This window comes from Siphateles boraxobius, unplaced genomic scaffold (genome assembly GCF_051911475.1).
Source record: "Siphateles boraxobius isolate OS27281-9 unplaced genomic scaffold, OSU_SipBor_1 6, whole genome shotgun sequence".
NCBI lineage: Eukaryota > Metazoa > Chordata > Actinopteri > Cypriniformes > Leuciscidae > Siphateles > Siphateles boraxobius.
The window spans coordinates 38,019,961-38,041,942 of NW_027509186.1; the positions used below are offsets into that span (position 1 = coordinate 38,019,961).

At 40.5% G+C, this 21,982-nt stretch overlaps 1 protein-coding gene across 1 annotated transcript in view; it reads right to left on the minus strand.

Annotated features, from left to right (window-relative positions):
- LOC143715402 (uncharacterized) overlaps positions 1-21,982 on the minus strand; it is a 30,727-nt gene that overhangs the window by 6,558 nt on the left and 2,187 nt on the right. The window contains exon 2 of the mRNA XM_077207161.1: positions 14,090-14,194. Coding sequence (XP_077063276.1) covers positions 14,090-14,194 — 105 coding nt within the window. The remainder of the gene's footprint in view (positions 1-14,089; positions 14,195-21,982) is intronic.

Below are 21,982 nucleotides of genomic sequence, written 5' to 3' on the forward strand. Positions count from 1 at the left end.
TGACAGGATAAAATTTGTCAATTAATTTGAAAGATACTTCTTTTACTTTATTAGTAAGAAAAAAAAAATTTGTTCTTTTTCCAGTTTAGATTTTAAAATAAATTATTCCAGTAAAAAAATAAAACTAAATACAGAAGACAAAAATAATATTTAAGGAAAAGAATGCTTACCTTATCCCTCGTGACAGAATGTAAAACCCCATTTAATATTTTGGCCAATACTAGAGATATTAATCTGTAGTCATTGTTTAACACTAATTATCTATCATTGTCTTGGCTTGTGAATTAAATTAATTTGTCCTTGGCATAAAGTAGGTGGAAGAAAAGATTTATTTGCTTTATTCATTTCTTTTAAGGAAATGGAAGCATCACAAAAAGCTTCATCAGTAATACTTGATTTATAAAAGGTAGTCATAAAATAAAATAAAAAAATATATAAGCATGTTGTTTGCAAAATTAAGATTGCCAGTGAGTTTCTGGTCTTCACAGAGAATTACATCAATCATAAGCTTTTCAGTCTGATTTTTAAGCTTTTCACCAAATTAATGTAGATCAGAGTAGATCAATCCTGCTTCCGGAGGGTCCGAGTCCTGCAGAGTTCAGTTAAACACACCTTAACCAGCTTTTCAAGTCTATGCTGCGCGAGTGATTTCCATGGTAAGTCAATGTAAAGACGCGTTTACGCGCATCTAGAGGTCCTGCGGCGCGAACGAGGCGTTTAGCGCGGCGCCGTGGACGCGTATTCGCCTCATTCGCGCGAACTACACGAATTGAGCGTGTGGCGCAAGTGATTTTATTTGGTGCTTTTTGTGCATTCACACGTTAAAGGTTAATCACTTTTGCAGGCTGGCTCTATGCATCATCAAAACAAAAATAAATGACAGGTGGATGTGGGCGAGGGTGATCCTCGCTCCGATGCGGGACAGGTGGAATTTAATTGTTTATTAATAAACTAGTGTTTTCTAAATTAGTGTCGACTGCAAAGATATCTCCATCTCGCTGTAAGCAGATGCGCTGTAATCTGTGTTTATTGATAATCTTAGCCCTGTATTATTATTGTCTAACCTGTATTATGAGTGACATTTGACAAATTGTTTAGTTCCTTTGTTGGATAAAAGCGTCTTCTAAATATGTAGCCTAAATGTAATAATAATAATGATAATTATTATTATTTGCGTTTATAACTAAAACATATTACTGTCTTCAGAGAACGCATTTAATCATAAAATAATTTATGACTGTTTCATTTTTGTATAACCTAACATTGTGTTTGTGTTATATTTATTTTTTATATGTGAAGTCTTTTTTTGCTTATTCTATTATACAGAGCTTTTTCCTCCCCAAAAAATGACCTTTAAAGATACAAGCCTAAATGTTTTTTTTTTTTTTTTAATTTAAGAAATTATCAATTTAAAAAAATTAAGTTAAAACATAATGAAATGCATACTGCACCTAAACAGGTGGCCTGGTTGAATCATCTGGCACAGACTGGGGAGGAGCCACAAATCCGTGAGTACAGTTTACAAACCCGTAGGAATGGATTGAGAAAGCGTGGGCACGGTTTATGAATTTGTGAGTAGGCTACAGATTGCAAAAACTGAAGGAACGTTTACAAATCTGAGAGCACGGATTAGGAACTCGTGGGTACGGTTTAATAATCCGTGGGCACGATTTGTTAAACTGAGGGAACAGATTAAGAATTCGTGAGTAGGCTACAGTTTATAAACTGAGGGGACGGATTGCAAAACCTTCGCCACAGATTCCAAGGGTGTAATCCATCAGCCGGAAACTGAAGCCTCCCTGGGGGCCAACATTGTAGCAGACCTGCTGTTAGGATTCCATTGACTCCCATTGACTCCCATTTTGGCGTCACTTTGACAGCGAATAACTGAGGCGTCCGAATGTTTAATTTGTCCATTATTTATTTCTAAAGAAACATGACAATGTATAAAAGGCTCCATTACTTTGTATCTTAAGTTATGGCCCCGTAGAAGCCGTTTTTGTAAAAATAGGCTATAGCGAAATTTTGTTCCAGGCCTTTTATGGCCCAAAAACTGGCAATCATACCCCCAGGAATGCAGGGCCAAAACAGGCCCAAACAGTTTTGCCAAAAGCACGCCAGAAAGCTGCCAGAAAAATGCCAATGCCTTACCAGACGAGAGCCAGAAGACCCTAAACTGGCCCATATTCATGCCATAATATCCCTCCACCACCTCTAGAGGCGCCACCACCGATTCTGGAATTCTTCAGGGTTGCCATCCATTTGCCAACATCGTACACAAACCAAACAAATGGCAGAAGAATCCAGAAAAGGCCCGGAAGATTTTGCTATCTGGGCGATTGTCATAACCACGTGACTCTCTGTCGCACAGTAGAGAGATTACGTATAGACAGGAGGAGAAGCTTGCAGGCAATCTTTTACGGTCTATGAGGCAATCGGGGAGACATTGAGGCATAAAGTCAAGGGAGAAGCCAATAAATAGAGAGTCCATAAAAGCAATGGGACAAAATATTTCAAAAATGTTTTTGAGGAATTGGAAATAATTCGGTATGTGGCAAGTGAATACTAGAAGATTTACAACTGTCAGACAGGTTGCTCACGTCACATCTACGCGGTCAAGCTCAGTTTGATCCTGCGCAGTCGCTCAGCCATCAGGAAGTGAGTGCTTTTAATAGGCTTCAGTTTTCTCCGTTGAAATCAAGGGGGTCGCTGTGTCCATTTCTTTTACTGTGTCTACCGTCCGAACTCATAGCATTCAAAAAACAGTAGGTGAAAAGTTCACGGACACCCTACTACTTCCAGTGGATGAAGTTCCTATGCAATTTCAGACGCAGCGAAAGCCACTTAAAGGCAAGGCTGCAAAGTTAGAAAAAAAGCGCAATGCCTGCTAACGAAAGGACGCAGGGATATTGGATCCGACAGGAACGGCGCAACAATAAAAAAAAAAAAGTAATGTTTTTTATTGTGTCACGATTGCTTGGTTACAGATTGTTTGATATGTAGGCTACGGATAATGTGTACATCTAACCAAAATCACCAGTGACTTCTAATATGTAATGATTCCTACGGTTAGATGTTTTGGTCTCAAAATCGTTTATTGTCAGTAAATCAAACCAGTGACTAAAACAGTCAACTTCACATTGTTTCTCTTAGGATGAAAATAATCTGTTATGTAAACTATGATTAATATATAGCCTATATAAAAAAGCGATTAAAGAACACTCACTTTACAATTGCTGTAAATGTCAATCAAACAGCGCCAGTGTTCTTGACTCCCATTAGAATCAACAAATCTCTTATTTACATTGTTTTAGCACTGTAGTGTGCAGAAATCGAGTTACAATGACGAGATCGCTGCACACGTGATCAAAGCGGCTAAAACACTTTTCATGATTAGACATTGACAGCTGTAATAGTAAAAATGTGCTAAAAGTTTTTGAGAGAGTCCACATGTAATACTTAGCTATTTCATATGTATAAATGTTAGCCAATCACAGCAGTGGCATATATAACTTTAAAGATATAGTAAATCTTTACACTGAAGTCTCACACAGACACGCCCTTTTAAACATAGCAATCAAATCAGAGGCTAAAATCAGGGTTAGGGAAAAAATGTATTTTATTTCTTAATTATGACAATTTTTGATGTAAAAATCATACTAACATTATAAGTGCACCACATGAAACCTACAAAATAAAATGCAGTTCATGACCCCTTTAAAAAAAGCAGTTTCGGTTTTTGGGCAAGAGGACCCAGGATTTTCGGTTTCGACCAAGAATTTTTTTTCCGGTGCATCTCTAGTAACTGTGAATTTCGATCATGGATGTCACTGCCATTGCATGATTGGCTGGGGTATCTCACATGATCCAAGTTAGCTGTTACGCTGTTTCCAATGGTGAAGCCACTGACATTCGTATCTCCCAATAAGACCATCTCTACTTGAAATGTCCAGGCAGGTGTTTTGAGGAAAGCTGGAGCAAAACTGTCTAGGTCTGAGATTGGACACCCCTGATCTAAATGATATTGTGCTTTTAGGACAAACTCCAAATTTACTTCAAACATATTTGACATATAAAAAGTTGTTCCTCACTTACAAAATTTTTTCATATGAGTGTGAAGGCTTGATGAACTTTTAAAACTCTTCTCACACTGAGTACACTTGTACGCGTTCTCTCCAGTATGAAGTCGCTCGTGTGATTTCAGGTTTTCAGAACGAGCAAAACTCTCATCACAATATGAGCACTTGTAAGGTTTTTCTCCAGTATGAATTATTTTGTGCCGTTTTAGGTCGACATCTCTAGTAAAGCTCTTCCCACAGTCACTTCATTATGTATTTTCTGGTGCCCTTTAAAACTCTTTAGCCATAAAAAACTCTTTCCACAGAGAGAACACACATAAGGCCTCTCATTTGAATGAACTTTCAGGTGTTGTTTTAGATGTGATGATGTAATAAACTCTTTACCACACTGATCATGTCACGATGAGGTGGAAGCAAGGAGGAAGCAGGATCCAATTGCAGCACACTTTATTTAATAAACTCAAACTACATAAAGATACTGGCTAGGGCACAAGACTAAGGAACAGAACCACCAACATCAAGGTACAACAACAACATTATTAAGAACTCACAAAGACTGGACTGAAACACAGGGCTTAAATACAAGGCCAAACAAGCTAAACAAGATAACAAGGGGGCGTGGTATACATGAACACAAACGAGGAGCGGGAAAACTGAACAGGACTGAACCAAAAGCACAAAGACCGGGGGAACACAGACAGACATTACAACATAGCCCCCCCTCTACGGGCGGCTCCCGACGCCCATCAAAACTAGAGACATAGTTCGGGAGGGTGGTGGAGCGGAGGCGGTCCCGGGGGAGGGATGGCGGGCCAGGTCCGTGCAGGGAACGGGACCGGGGTCTTGCGATGGCGGACCTGGGCCATGGAACATGGGCGGAGCTGGACGAACAGACTGCCAGGGCGGAGCAGGCTGTGGGCGTGTCCACGACGGAGCAGGCTGAGGGCGAAGCCACGGCGGAGCAGGCTGAGGGCGTGACCAGGGCGGAGCAGGCTGTGGGCGTGTCCACGACGGAGCAGGCTGAGGGCGAGGCCACGGCGGAGCAGGCTGAGGGCGTGACCAGGGCGGAGCAGGCTGTGGACCCTCGGGCATCCAGGGCGAAGCTGTCGGACCCTCGGGCGTCCAGGGCGGAGCTGTCGGACCCTCGGGCGTCCAGGGCGGAGCTGTCGGACCCTCGGGCGTCCAGGGCGGAGCTGTCGGACCCTCGGGCGTCCTGGGCGGAGCAGACCCTTCGGGCGGCCACGGCGGTGAAGACCCCTCGGGCGTCCAGGGCAGTGAAGACCCCTCGGGCGGCCACGGCGGTGAAGACCCCTCGGGCGGCCACGGCGGTGAAGACCCTTCGGGCGGCCACGGCGGTGAAGACCCTTCGGGCGGCCACGGCGGTGAAGACCCCTCGGGCGGCCACGGCGGTGAAGACCCTTCGGGCGGCCACGGCGGTGAAGACCCTTCGGGCGGCCACGGCGGTGAAGACCTTTCGGGCGGCCACGGCGGTGAAGACCCTTCGGGCGGCCACGGCGGTGAAGACCCTTCGGGCGGCCACGGCGGTGAAGACCCTTCGGGTGGCCATGGTGGTGGCCTACTGCCCCCCCCCAAAAAATTATTGGGGGTAGCTACGGGGTCGTAGCCTGGAGAAGGCACCGGCTCAGGAGAAAGAGGCAGAACCAGCGGTGAAGAGGGCTTTAGGCTGGGCAGGACCAGCGGTGAAGGAAACTCTGGGCTGAACAGGACTGGCGCAGGATCAGCGGGCTCTGGTGCAGGATCAGCGGGCTTTGGCGCAGGATCTGCGGGCTCTGGCGCAGGATCAGCGGGCTCTGGCGCAGGATCAGCGGGCTCTGGCGCAGGATCAGCGGGCTCTGGCGCAGGATCAGCGGGCTCTGGCGCAGGATCAGCGGGCACCGGCTCAAGTGTGTGCGTAGCCCACACACACCACATGGCTGTGGCCATAATGGCCAGTGTTGCGGTCACTGAGGGCTCAGGCGGCGCATGCGTGGCGTGATCAGTCTCTGACTGGGAAGACGTGACGAGAACGGTCTCTGGCTGGACGGTCTCTGGCTGGACGGTCTCTGGCTGGACGGTCTCTGGCTGGACGGTCTCTGGCTGGACGGTCTCTGGCTGGACGGTCTCTGGCTGGACGGTCTCTGGCTGGACGGTCTCTGGCTGGACGGTCTCTGGCTGGACGGTCTCTGGCTGGACGGTCTCTGGCTGGACGGTCTCTGGCTGGACGGTCTCTGGCTGGACAGGCGGGACGTGGATAGGCTCCAGGGATACTGTGAACTGGCAGGGTGCTTCATCAGCCAAGCCCACCGTAGATGCCGAACCCCCCAAGTAAAGGGCCAGGTCAATATATCCCTCTAGGGTCCAACCGGTATAATCATCCGGCATCAGTTGCGCGATATCCGCATCCAGCCCGCTCCAGAACAGGTCCATGAGCTCAATGTCATTCAGCGATCCCAGATGGCAGCAGTTCAAAAAGTCCCTCACATACTTCTCGATCCGCTGGCCATCCTGAAACATAGAGGCTAGAAATCTTCTTAGTACCTGGTTGCTAACAACTGCTGGATCCATTGGCGGTGAGTTCTTCTGTCACGATGAGGTGGAAGCAAGGAGGAAGCAGGATCCAATTGCAGCACACTTTATTTAATAAACTCAAACTACATAAAGATACTGGCTAGGGCACAAGACTAAGGAACAGAACCACCAACATCAAGGTACAACAACAACATTATTAAGAACTCACAAAGACTGGACTGAAACACAGGGCTTAAATACAAGGCCAAACAAGCTAAACAAGATAACAAGGGGGCGTGGTATACATGAACACAAACGAGGAGCGGGAAAACTGAACAGGACTGAACCAAAAGCACAAAGACCGGGGGAACACAGACAGACATTACAACAGATCACAGTTAAAAGGTTTTTCTCCAGAGTGAACGAACAGATGATATTTGAGACCTTTGGGACATAAGAAACTCTCTCCACACTGAGTACAGTAGTACGGCTTCTCTCCAGTATGAAGTCGCTCGTGTAATTTCAGGTTTTCAGAACGAGTGAAATTCTTGTCACAATATGAGCACTTGTAAGGTTTTTCTCCAGTATGAATTCTTTGGTGATTTTTCAGTTGGTCAGTTCTAGTAAATCCCTTCCCACAGTCACAACACACATGATCTCTCACTTCATTATGTGTTTTCTGGTGCTGTTTACAATGATCCAGCCTTGAAAAACTCTTTCCACAGAACGAACACACATAAGGCTTCTCACCTGAATGAACTTTCAGATGTTGTTTTAAATTTGGTGGCGAATGAAATTCTTTACCACACTGATCACACTTGAATGGTTTTTCTCCAGAGTGAATACGCAGATGCTTACTGAGATCTGATGTAGAAGCAAAACTCTTTCCACACTGAGTGCATGGATACGGTTTCACTCCAGTGTGAATTCTCAAGTGTTTTTTAAGGTCTCCTATGTGTCTGAAACTCTTTCCACACTGAGTGCAGGGGTGCAGCTTATTAGCTTTTGTTCTTTGAGTTTTGATGCTCTGCTGTTCCTCCTCTGCTTCATTCGGTTCATGTTTTTGCGGTTTCATCTCCATCAAGTCTAAAATAAAAATATTATGTGGTTAAAATAGGTTTAAGTGAACACTGATTTAACAGACGAAAGCAAAAGAGCAGCAACATCGAGTATCAGCAGAGATGGGGGACTCGAGTCACATGACTTGACTCGAGTCGCAAATTTAAAGGAGCCGTATGTAAGACATTTCTTTCAATTAATCATAAAATGGCCCTGATATGTCACTAGACATTAAGAAATCATGTTCATTTCAAATACTTATATCACTGACAACAGTAGTCCGTCCGGCCAGGATATTGTCCTTTAAAAAGCGAAGTTGCAGCAGCCCTCAACTGATGTTGATGTTGTCATGTTGTGTTTTGGTCTAATGCGCCACCCTCCACCTATCTACCAATCACGAAGTCAGTAGTGTTGCGGCATCCGGATTGCCAGCTCTGCTCTAGTTACCACAGCTGCAGCTACAAACGTGTCGGAATCGGATAAAAAAATGTCGAACGTTGCGAAACCAAAAAAAACCTCGTTATGAATCCGAAATCCTTTGTGACAAAGTCAGAAATAAAAAAAGGATCTGTATAGGAGTTGCCTTTGAAAGATGGAGACGGCTGAAAACGGAGAAGAATTTGAAGACAGACGCCAACGATGCTAATTTTCTCCTGGACAGGTAAGATTCATCTATGTTTGGCTAACTTGTACTTGATGTAAATGAACATTTCAAATATTCATGACAGTCGAATAAAGTTTTGCATATTCGTGCAAAGTAACGTTACGTTAGCTCATATGGAGGAGACGGGTCATCGAATTGAAAAGGTAAGGAATTGTTTGGGTAATAAAAACGGCGAGTCGTCATTGCTAACATTAGCAATGCATTATCAGAGCCCGTTTCTGTTTCTGAAAGCAACGGAACCATTGACGCCAGTCATCAGATTCAAGCACAGAACACATACATCGCGGTGAGCGCGCTAAATACAAAAACATCTCCCAGCATCGTTTCTTTTTGGATATAAACTCTAGAAATTGACCTTATTCATTCAAGAATATTTGCTGTACGCATAATAACTGGCAAGGGATATCGGACACGACCATCACAACCTTGAACTTCATTCACCACGTCTAAAAATAAGCTATGGCTTGTTTAACCTGTTTGTTATAGTTAATTTGACTAATGTTAAATCTAGAGAGAATAGTGGTCAAAACAGCATGCCTCTTTTTACAAAATTATGTTTTCATATGTAGCTTAAGGCTGTCAATATATTCAAATGATAATAATTAATTATGGCATATGTTTTGTATAACATGCCTAAATTCACACAGACATTTGCCACAGTTTCTTTCAAATCATGCTTTAAAGCCAAATAGATGTGGCTCTTAGTCTTTCCAATGACGAAAAACAACATAGAAACCTGTTAAAGGGATAGTTCACCCAAAAAATTCTGTAAGTATTTACTCACCCTCATGTTGTTCCAACCCCGTAATACCTTCGTTCATCTTCGGAACACGAATTAAGATATTTTTGATGAAATCTGAGAGCTGGATCACTCCTCCATAGGCTTCTTCAGGGACTGAAACTTGCCGGCCCCGAAAAGTTATTACAGACATCGTTAAAATAGTCCAAGTGACTACAGTGGCTCAATCTTAAGTTTATCAAGCGAAGAGAATACTTTTCGTGTGCAAAAACAAACAAAAATAACAAAAATTTCAACTATTGATTTCCTTCTCTGTGGGCCTCGAGTCAGTTCACTAGTGTAACAGCGTACGCTTCTGTTGTTGTACGTCACACGCATCACACACATGACCAGCGTTGGCCAATAGTGAGCCTACGTGTGACGTAGCTCTACGCTATTACACTAAGTTAACTGACTTCAGTTTCAATCCCTGAAGAAGCCTATGGACTAGTAAGGAGGAGTGATCCAGCTCTCAGATTTCATCAAAAATATCTTAATTCGTGTTCCGAAGATGAACGAAGGTCTTACGGGGTTGGAACAACATGAGGGTGAGTAATTACTGACAGAATATTCATTTTTGGGTGAACTAACCCTTTAATGATGATTTGTCGTGCGTGCAAAATGCCAGGAGAATTAATATGCACCCAAAATTCAAGATGTGGTGGAAAAAATGGCCCTAGTATGAGTTATTTTTATATTTATAAAATATGATATTAAAAAATATTTCCAGAATATTTGCGCGATTGCAAATGTGATAATGATTATATAAGTTCAGTAAACAAAGAGTGGCTTAATTCCAGAATGAATCTGCCGTTTTGAACGAATCAGTTGAATAAATGCTTCTATGATTCGTACATTAAGATGGTGATTTGGCGGCACCTAATTTCATAATTAAAGAAATATAGTATTTAAATTTTTAGCATCTATTTTTTCTATATTAAAATGATTATATTTAAATCATTAATCTCATAACATTATTTATGGTGTTGTAATTGCAGTATAAATTCATGGTTAGAAAAAAAAATGGTTAGAACATATTTGAAAAAAATGCCCCAGGAAATCAATTTAAGGGGTCAAATATTGGCTCTTAATGGGAAAGTAAATGTCTGCCGGTTATATTCCATAAAAAAATATATAAGAAAAAAGTTAAACATATGACATTTACTATAAAACCAATATAATTAATGCATCACGCTTGTGAATTTACCTTCAAATGTTTTATCTTCAACATTTTTTGTATAATTTGTATTATAATAATAAAAATTCCAAATTTTGATAATCATAAATACATGCTATAATAAATTATATGAATATTATGATAAATGTATAAGAAAGGTAATCATTTCTGAGGGAAAAATAAATAAGGTAGAGGCAAATATAAACTTTTTTTCTGTTTTTTTCTGGTATTGTAACTTGACTTCGACTTGACCCTTAGCAGGACTCGACTTGACTTGCTTGAAGTGAACCACTGAATTGACTTGACTTGGTTGTGTGTACTGCGAGTCTGCGACTTAGACTTACTTGTGACTTGAACATGTGACCTCTGAGTATCAGATCTTTGATTTGCCAAAAGTTAGTTCTGTCTCTTTCTTTTTAATCAGTTTAAATAAAATGTGGTAATTTAGATGCATTTTATTATAGGGATGCACCGATACCAGTATCGGTATCAGGCCCGATACTGAGCTCATGTACTCCTACTCTGCTCTGATACCAGGCAGCGTGTGCCCAGACAAAGAAACACCGACAACAACAGAGAGTATAATGGGGCAAAAAAAAGAAGGCTGTCTATGAAGTAAATGTATCTTATTAGTGGAATATTAAACGAAATATAGTAACAACACCTATAGCTGTGCATGGTGCGCGAGCTGATAAGAGAAAAATGCGCAGTGGATTGATTGGTCGAGCGCATCACCTTTTCGCAGATTTCAGTGGAAAGTGTGTAGTTCAGTCGGATGTCAATGGCAAAGAAAGTAGAACGAGGCATGTAGCTTATTAAGGTTAACTGACGAAAGAGAGAGAGAGAGAGAGAGAGAGAGAGAGAGAGTGAGCGCACCTCTGTTGAATGCTCTTGATTGCTAATCGTTGACTCAGCACGTGTTGTTTGGATTAAAACTAAATCGTATATGTAAGTAAAACATGAACTGTTACCCGATTTATGTATAACGAATGCTTCCCTACATTATTACAGGATGTTTGCAGGTCAAGAAGTTCCGCAAACATCCAAAGCGAGCTCCCCGAAAACCTGCGTCTCAGAGATCCCGCGAAAACTGAATGTAAATTTTTTTTTTTTTAAACCAAATTATGTAAAAGCGTCTGCCTTGGTGAGTATCCTAGTAAACAAAGTCTGTTATATCTCAAGGAAACGTAGTCAGTATATTCAAATATGGTCCGTGCGTTCGGTCTTAAAGCGGCACTATGCAGGATTTCTGTTTTTGTCAAACAGCGATCCCTAGAGTCGCTGTAGAGTACTTGTATGTAACGTTACTGTCGTAAACACCAATCACGCAGAGCGTATCTGCACTCACGGCCTCTGCACTTCATAATAATAAAGTAGCCTACCGCGTTAGGCTTACCTAAGTATAAATGCCAGATGACACCAATAAAGTGTATCATGTACGTCGCATTATTTCGCAGGGCTCTCAAGTTTTGAAGACAGGCAAGAGTGACATCCAGCCAACAGATACATTTTTGTCATTGGTTGTTGCGTTAAGTCTTACCCAGATACAATAGTGCTATTTTCTGATCGGGTGTAGCTCGACGAACAACACCAGAGGAGACGCGCTTGATTCCTGCAGGTTCCACAGTAATAGCGGCGCGACCAGAGTTTTGGCATATTAAATATATTACAAATAGTTTTTCAGCGTGAGAAATACAATGTGTGGCGGGAGAGCGTGACAAAAGACCGAAATGAGTGACTGTCACGCTCAATGCGTGACACTTGAGAGCCCTGATTTCGTAACAATGTGCGTTATGATGTTGTTTGACATGATTATTGCAATTTATCATAATAGTTTGCAAATTGCGCTCATTTACACTATTTACAACATGTAGGCTTATTTATGTCCTGATAATTATGTGAGATATTGACAACTGTTCTCATGATAATCGCAGGAATCAACTTTAACAGTGAAAGACTGAGCGAGTGGGACTCTTGTCCGGTTCCTCGTGCTGTCAGATTCTCGTTACCTTTTTCTAGACTCTTCCGACCGCGCTTTCTTCGTTTTTTTTCGCCATTCTGAAAACGCAGGTCCGATGTTTACTCGTGTCTGACTCCTCGCTCGGTCAGTCTGCCATTTCCTCTTTCTCTGTTCCTCCGACAATGCTTTTCTAGCTTTCTGCTTCTTATATGCCAGCTTTACCATGGGACGATAGTTGTTCTTATAGCTAGCCGTATCCTGGATGGGGGCGTGTACGCGTGCAGTGCCGAAAAGCAATTCGTTACCTCGCGAGACCTGATATCACACGATACTTCCTAACACTGAGGCCGGCGGCCCGCCGGCCCAAAGATGCAAGGGTGGTTTTGCGGCTCACAGGCACCAGGGGGGTGCGAGACGACCACCATTCAACACGAAATCAGTAATATAAACATTACAATGACTCCAAAGCTGTTTGGTTAAGGTAAAAAAGTTACTTAGTTCTGCTTTAAAGGGAGGGCAGTCTTATAAACCCGCTGCTGTGTTTTAATGTAGGCCTATAATTTTAATATAGTTTTAATATATATTAGGATAAATACATTAGGCTTCTCAATGCTCTTGACTAAATATGCTATCTTTTGTAACTTTACAAAAAGATCCATCTATATTTAATTTATACAGTAAAGATTATGCGGTGTGTTTTCACATTTGATTACTTTATTCAAATTTCTGTACTTTATTTGTGCTATTTGTAATTTGATTAATTGTTCTTATTTTATTACTGACTGCTTACTTGTCTTTAACAATTAGTTAAATTCACATTAATTAGGCTGGTAGTTTTTGTTGTAGTATCAAAATTGGAATAAATAATTGATATTTCACTGGTGTCTAAACATTTGTACCACTGACCCAATCCTCAGCACTGACCCTTCTGGAGCTGCTCTAAATATGTGCTGTGCTATTAAATGAAAGATAAAATATGATAGAGCAATAAAATGAACAATGAAAGTAACAGAAGCTCATAGTCAAGTCAAGTCATCCTCATTTATATAGCGCTTTTAACAATGTAGATTGTTTCAAAGCAGCTTTACAGAGATAAACATATAATTTAAGGTAACAGAGATTGGTTTGGTTTTATAGTGGTTCTTAAAAAATGTTTTTTCCAGCTAAAGTTAGTTTTGATTGATTCACTTCCGTCTAAATGATCATTTGTTATTAAATTAGAGGCCGCTAAGACGACACCGTTCTCTCTAAACAGACTTTAAACGTGAACCTGTGATAGACGCTGATGGCGTTCACATGCGCATTAAGAATTGACACTATAGTTATGTGCGTTTGAATATATGTGCACAGGTTTGTAATTCCTTACAAACCATGCCTAAACAAACTACTTGTCTTGTCTATAAATTTTGATGCAGAATTTTATTTTATCTTATCACTTTGGGTAGGTACGCGAACCGAAAACTTCCACAAAGCTTTATCTGTAGAGTGGTATAGGTGATCCTCCATAGGGAGAGGATATCATACAATAGATTTTAGCAGGCTTAATTAAGCCATTAAAATAACTGTAGGAAATATATATTTGATTAACAAATTAAGCCAACTACAATTATTTATATTTTTTGTTTTCTCTACTAATACATTTAAAAATTACAAATGCAGTTAAAATGCAGATTTCGGTTACAGTATCGGTCTCGGCAAGTACCAAAAATGAAAGTATCAGTATCGGACAGTGGTATCGGTGCATCCCTATCATTTAGCCTATCTGTTGCACTGAATAATCTGAAACCAAATCTGTTGAACTGAAGCTTTGTTATCTTAATGTTTCTCAGCAGTCAACAATGAAGAATCAAGAATGGACACCAACCTATTTGTTCCTCAATATCTTCATGTTTTATTCTGGATGGTTCTGGATCACTCATGTCTTCAATCTCCTCTTTAATAAACTCCATCTTCTCCATCTCCATCAGATCTGGAAAAATCAAAAACAAGTTACTGAATTTATACTGGATTACTTTAAAGTGTCCCTATTATAACATTTATTTCCACACAATATACATTGCACATCACCTCGTTTCTCAAAGAGTCTGAAAAACAGTTTATTCAAAGATTCTGTCTCTTTAAGCCCCTCCTTTCTGTGAGCCTAATCTGTTCTGATTGGTCTACAGTTTACAGCGCGGGAAACAAAAGGACAATTCTAGGAATTGCTGAACTCTTTTTGGCAGTTCAGAATGGACTCCTCTTAGGAGACAATCACTTATTGTGTTGTATAAGAAAAAAATAAGAAAAAACATCCGCACAGGAATATCAGGCAAAAAGCTCACAAGATTTATTTTCCAGAGGCCATTTATAAATCCAATCTCAACACCATTTATAAAAAAACAATTGAGAGTATTTTCCTCATTCATGCCCAAAGGATATAGACATTTAGGTCAAAAATCCATTTACATTCCCTCTGCAAAAGTCTCCGTATACGTTAAAAAAAGATCGTATCGGCGTTTCGTCCAGAGTCGGATCCGCATTTTGGGAGACTGAAACCGCTATTTTTTGAAACCGGGTCCCAGAGTGGATAAATCTGAAAATGACACCCTTACGTTTTCGTGTGTACCGCCAATCCGTATATTTTGTGAAACGATGATGTCATCACCCCACGTTTCGACTAGTCAGTAGCCTAACAGCAACAACTGCGACTACATCCTTGTGTTTGTGCTTCAGAAGCTTCTGAGCCTCTTTTATTTCTTTATTTATTATTTAGGCCTACTTTAATGTATTTTTATTATTTCTTTATTTTACTTGTTTATTATTTTATTTTATTTATTTCATTTCTTTCTTTCTTCTGAAACAAAATCGTATTCTTTAATGACTAGTCTACAACACGTATGCCTATAGCCCAGACCAATTTAATGTCGGAGCGGGATTTGAACAAATGCGTCTTACCGGTGTCCATGTGGGGGGAGAGGTAGCCTACGATTTTCGAACAATCATCGATATTATTTTGTTTGATATGCCAGTCTTTAATATTTGGTGTTTTAAATGCCTGTTTGATGTCTCTGTGACAGTTTTAAAGCAGCATTTTAGTGTAGGGATGGGTGATAAAACGATAACGATATGTATCGCGATAGACACGTAATCAATATCAATAAAAAATGCCTTCGATAAAACGTTCGATAATTTTTTCTTTTTTTTTCGTCGGAAGAAAGTTTTGATGCAAGTTTGGTTGCATGAACAAATGTACTCACTCTCTGGTAACCTAACAACGTACTGGGTGACACGCTAACAGCCGGTCATGTAAAGGGGGTTGCACTTGCACACGTTATACACCGGACAAGAAGCGCAGCACCGCGCCGCATCGGGTCTAGGACAGGTAGCCTATCACACATCGGACACGCACCCACTTTCTCAGTTTATAGCGCCATGTCTTTAAAATTCGAACACATTATTCTCTATGAGTGTACAAACACTCATTCACAAAAATGAGCTGACTGAATGAAAATTGCTGATGCTATCGGATGTATAGGTGAGATTCTCAATTCATGCAGTTAACGGACGCTCTGAGCTAAAGTGTAGCAACGATTGTATTTAATTGTACAGTACAATCATAACATAGTACAGACCTTATCTTAATTTTATAATGTCCTTAAACATAGCCTAACAATATTGCTGGCCATAACTGAGAAAGTGCGCATCCGGTGTGCGATACCTCTAGTTGTTCTTGACGCGACGCAGCGCTTTTCGTCCGGTGTGCGACCCCCTTAACAGTATGGTTGCGCCATATCGTTGTCTGGATTCTTCCGTAACAGAGCCGGGGTGGAGTGATAAGTGGAAAATGAGTGCCGCAGCGATTGTTGATAAAACAGGAAAAGTCAGCTCGCCAGTCTGGCAGTTTTTTGGATTTTATAAGTCTGACCGTAGTCAGACCAATGTCGTCTGCAAATAATGCAAGACCATCGTCGGTTTCTCTATGTTTATTTAACACTTTGCACTATTTTATTACTCTTTTTTTTAAGCATTTCTTATGTATTCTTTAATTTTGCACCTTAATTTTAAAGGGTAACTCAACCCCTGGTCAGAGCCTGACTCCACCCACTGGAAATAATTGAAAAATGCTGGTAAAGTGGGCAGAGCCCAGCGGAGGGGGACGTGCACCTGAGACGCATCTGTCTGAATGGAACTTGCCTACCTCACCAACAACCCCTTACGTCACGAACCACCCAAACAACCAATAGGGAAATTCAACCGCAGTAGCCACCGTTCAACCTGAAGAGGGCAGCACTCAGACGTTTTTACACCATATATTGTAGAACTAAAACACTTTATACACAAATGTCAAAAAAGTTACTTGAATCAATGAACAGTACTAATAAAGCCCCATTCTTACAGATCATTAACTAAAAAAAGTTGGTTTAGGTTTTAGTTATTACCCTTTAAGAGATAATTAAGTGTTCATTGTGATTTTAGACTTATGTTTACATTTTAATTATTCAATGTTTTCCATGGTTGTGTTGACATTTCTGCTAATATATTATAATCAGAGGAAGGTTAAGTTTAAAATAAAAAATGTTTAAATGTAGTGTAATATATTTGTTTCCTGGTCCTTTAAATAGGTCATAAAAATATCAATAATTATCAATATCGACCGATATGAAACACTTATATCGTGATACAGTTTTCAGCCATATCGCCCAGCCCTATTTTAGTGCCGCTTTCAGAGCGGTCACGTCCGTATATGAGAACTGTCATATCCGTAACAAGGTTCTTAAACTCTACTTCTAGAAAATGAAGATCAAGGAATGTGCATCAGGTGTGTTTTTTTTAAATGTTTTTAATTAATTTATGAAGCCACTGCATACTTTATCGTTACATAGGCTATTCTAAAATAATGTGTAGGCAATTAGCTTACTTCGCTGTAAATAGAAAAGCCTGACAATATCACTGCTATTAAACAACTGTAAGTAATGTGGGATAATGGGATTTCACCATATTTTACACTGACAAGCCCTCAACACATCATAACCTGAGCTTCCCACTCGACATCGTGGTGGTGTTCATGTGGTTCAACTCGTAAGTGATCTCTACGACCTGAGATGTTGAAAACACTGGACGCGAGCTGATGTGGGCAAAGTGCGCACTTTGCTTTGAAAGGCAGTGCAAAACAAACCTCTTATTTACATAAATTGCAGTCTTTTGAGATTGGATAAGGGCACAAAGCCATAACGGGCTTTTGATTTTAGTTAGTTTGACAGCAATGGCGTAAAGCATGACATTAAAGAGCTTTTTATTTCATATATTTCCGGCAGCCACAGTCTAGTTAATGAATGGAAACGCTGAAATCTATCTGTGGCGGTCAATGTTGATAATGTGGCAGACCGCTGCAAATAAGCTAATGTATGGGAAACATACGTTCCTTACAGTACTACCATGTTGACGATACTGTTTAAAAAAAATGAAATGGCATCACCAGCTATTTTGAAGCTTCAGTGTTGCGATACTACCATAGTATCGGTATACCGTGCAGCCCTAGTGTTGGTAAAATATGAAAACATTTTAAGTAAACATATGATAATCCATATATTTTTTATTTTGTGTAGTTCACTGAAGTAGGCACAACAAACCTTCTTTATATTTTTGTGCATTTTAAATCGCAATCTTAACCAGAAAAATCACAATTAGATCAACAACATCAACATACTGTCACGGTAGACACATTCACTGTCCCTTCTAATCTTGTGTTTATGTTGTATGAGAGCACGTGTGTAGTGGGCGTGAATGTTTGTCATTATCTAATCCGCTCCAGCTGATCATAATTTCATCACCAGCTGCAGGCTATCTCTGCACGCTATATATTCTCACCGCTATTTTCTCATCCTTGTCAGATCGTTGTTTGATGTCTTCTGTGTTGGTGATCCAGTCTTCGTGTTCCTGCCTTGTGTTCCTGTTCCTCGTCGTCTTGTGGATTATTCGTCACCTTGTGGATTATTTGTCACCTTGTGGATTATTTGTCGTCTCACTGTCATCTCACCACTGCACTTCTTCACCGGACCTGACCATCAAAGTCCCTGCGTCACCCACCACCATCGGCTTGTACTGTTTTCCATCATCTGTCCCGTCACTGTCCACTAGGGCTGCACGTTTTCAAGTTTTTCATTAACCGTTAACCGAGGCCCTTAGCGGTTAATAGCTACTCGGTTAACCATAGTGTACGCGCCGCAACCCCGAGATACAGACACACGAGAAAGGGGTAGTTCATTTTTAACACCTTTAATAACTGCACAAAACATCTTTAACTTTTAGGTGGCAAAATATTGTTTTAGGCTACCTAATTCTGTGAATTACACTGCACAAACCAAAAGTACTACTGCCGAATGAAGAAGGGTCAGTTCTCCCCAGAACATAAAATATTCATTTTATTATATTTTTCGTGTTCGCATTTATATGGAACAAACAATTGGACGTGGCAGTTCTGGAAGCGGCACTAAAACTTTCACAGAGACCTCAAACAGAATGCACAAAGCCTTTCTTTAAAGTGAATTTCGTTTTGTATTAATTGTATCTTAATTTTAATCAATGTTTCATCAACCAATTACCTGGAAATAAGTAAATATAGCAGACATTAGATAATACGGAGCCGCCGGCGCGTGAACTGGAGCTCATCTCATAAACGAATTCCGAAACTCAGCGTAGGCTATAAGGTAGCCTAGTTGTCTCACAGACCTGATAAATAAATCTGTATTGAAATGTCTACTTTTAAACACAACAATTCAAAACGAAAGAAAACAGACTGCTCTCTGCTTATGTAATCCGTATGAAAAGTTCATTTCTCTCTGGCGCGTTCACTGCGAAGATCGCGAATCAGCATTGTCAACTTCATCTTTCCAGCTGAGTGAGCCTGGAAACAATTAAAATGTCTCCTTGCTATATTTGACATATTCATAATCATTACTTTTGCCTGTTCTTTTTGACAGCTTTTAGGTTATTGGCAGCGCAACCCAGGCTACATTACATGAACGCGTCGCGTCAGCACCGAAAACATGGAGATGGAGTTTTTTTTTTTAAATAATCGCACAACCTATTTGATATTCCAATTAAATAGGCTACTCAGTTAGGCTACTCATCCCAACCAACTATTAAAAAAATGTTTACTTGTAAGCGGTCTTTTTACATGTTAGTTTTTTTCTGTGAGTGGGAATTGAAAACCAGGAGTGTAGGCTACTGTTAGCGAAGTGATTACAGAATGCTTAGAGTGGAGAGAGGAACGTGCTTTCGCTCCACTCCAGGCTTTGATCACATCCCCCTCAGCAAGGTGAAAACACCTCGTCTTTCCTTAATTTAAGACCTATTCAAACTAAAATTAAGACATTACACTATTTGAGAAATGAAAGCCTATTTGCGGCCTTAAAATTATGAAAAGTGAACTTCTTGTGGACAATTCAAATGTCTGTGAGCGCTCTGGCGGTGCAAAAATGTATTACAACTAAATTCAATGCACGCCATTGACGCCACTTAACCGAGCAAAATGTTTCGCTCGGTTACGCAATTTTTAACGGTTAATCGGTTAATCGGTTAACCATGGACACCGGCCCCTACTGTCCACATTGGTCTATTAAAAGTTGTTTACTCGCATTTGCTTCTTGTTTTCCTTTGGGTCGCCATGACACATACTGCCTTCTTACACAAAACATGTCTTACAGATTTTAAATCAACATATTGTTTTATGTGAATGAGTGGGCAGGATGATTTTCACATCATTTTGAAGCAAGTATTCTAGGGTAGGCTACATGATCCAGTTTTCAAAAGTCTGTGAACAAATATTCAGTATAGGGCTGTCGCGATAGCTGCAAAATTGCAGTACCGCGCTACTGACAGGCCAACCGCAGAGGAATGCAAGATACCTCAGCAACCGCGAACCGCGTTTTCTTTTTTCATAAGGCCACCCTTCGTAGTTCGTACCATGTGTATTGAATGTTAAATAAGTTAATAATGTTAACAAGACTGTTTATCATCGTGATTTGTACAGAGGATTCGTGGATTTGGACTTTAATCCTAAACAGACAGTGAATGTGATCGACTGAGCGCGTGCGATTACCTGCGTCTGTCTTTGAAGTCAAGTCATGTATATTCGTGAAAAGGTTGCCGTTTCCAAGGAAAGCGAAATATTTGTCGTAGGCTATCATCTTTTTAACGTGTAAGGGTATTTACCATGAATGGCATCAGCGCTGGTCAGCATTACACAGCGCGAGGAAGCCGTGGGGGGAAAGCAGCGAGTCACGCATTAAATCAATGCCATTGGTCTCTATTAAGTGAAGCATTGCTTCAGCTTTGCCCAAAAGTGAAGCATTGCTGGCCACCTGAGCCTTGAAAAGTGGAGCTCAAAGTTAAAAAATAATTAACACCTTGTTTCATTACATCTATCATTTAAGGAATCATCTTTTTTGAACGTTTTCGTTGAATGAACGGTTTAATGACTCACTCAAAGATAGTCCGTAGAATTGCATGAAATAAAGTCGCAATTGCGTGTTATAAAGTCAGAATTGTGTGATGTAAAGTCGTAATTGCATTTTATAAAGTCAAAATTGCGAGATATAAAGTCAAAATTGCGTGAAATAAAGTCTCAATTGCGTGGTATAAAGTCAGAATTGGAATTAAAGTCTGACTTTATATCACTCAATTCTGACTTTATACCACGCAATTGAGAGTTTATATTTCGCAATTCTGACATATTTTCTCAGAATTGTGAGATATAAACTTGCAATTGAGAGTTATAAAGTCCAATTCTATGGACTTTTTTCCCTCTGAATAGCTTATCTCACAATTCGGCCTATGTCATGCAATTCTGACTTTAAAGTCCCCATGAATTCAAAATTGACCATACTTACTTTGTTTGCCTAAATTGATCGTTTTGTGGTGAACAATTCATCCATGCAAGTCAATCCACACAAAAAAATTTTTTGGCTTCGTAATCTTTAATCAAAATCTGAAATTTCCCCTCCCCTCTGCATTGGAGGACCTTCCCTGATGACGTAGGTTTGACGGTTTGGGTGTCTGCTTAACATCCGTAACGACGCCCCTCCAACTGACAGTACACAGGCTGCCTGTGTGTTTGAATGAAACACCTACTTTTCTAGATCCAATCAGGTGCTAGTTGGAAAAAAAGCCACGCACACTATTTTGCCTCATTTAGTATTCCGTTTCTCTCGGAAATACGTCACAACACTGGAGAAAAGTCGTTTGCAACTTCCGGTTCACGGGGACTTTAATCGTGAGATATGCAATTCTGAGAGAAAAAGTCAGAATTTCAAGTAGGCGCAATTGCGAGTTTATATCTCATAATTCTGACTTTATAACTTGCAATTGCGACTTTATAACACGCAATTCTGACTTTATAACAATAAGCAACTGTGAGGAAAATACAGTCAGACTTTTGCCATGAAAATGTTATACATAACAGAAATAAGCAGACATGTCTCAGACCCCAGAGGGTTAAAGGCACAATACATTTGCTGTACAGTGCCCCGTTATGCTTTATCGAATATTATCTTCCACGCAGTGTATAATAGCCGTTTGTGAAAGTAAAAAAGGGGTGCAAAAATCAAAGTGCAAATTGTGCGGAGTGTATTTTTATATTAACACTTTGATCTTATCATGTATTATTCTCAGGTTAAGTAACTCAAGTCTGGCCTATATTATAAGCACTTTAAAGTACTTGCAATTTTGTCTGAAGACTTCTCGTGGTATGTTATTCGAAGTCTTAAAACATGATAAA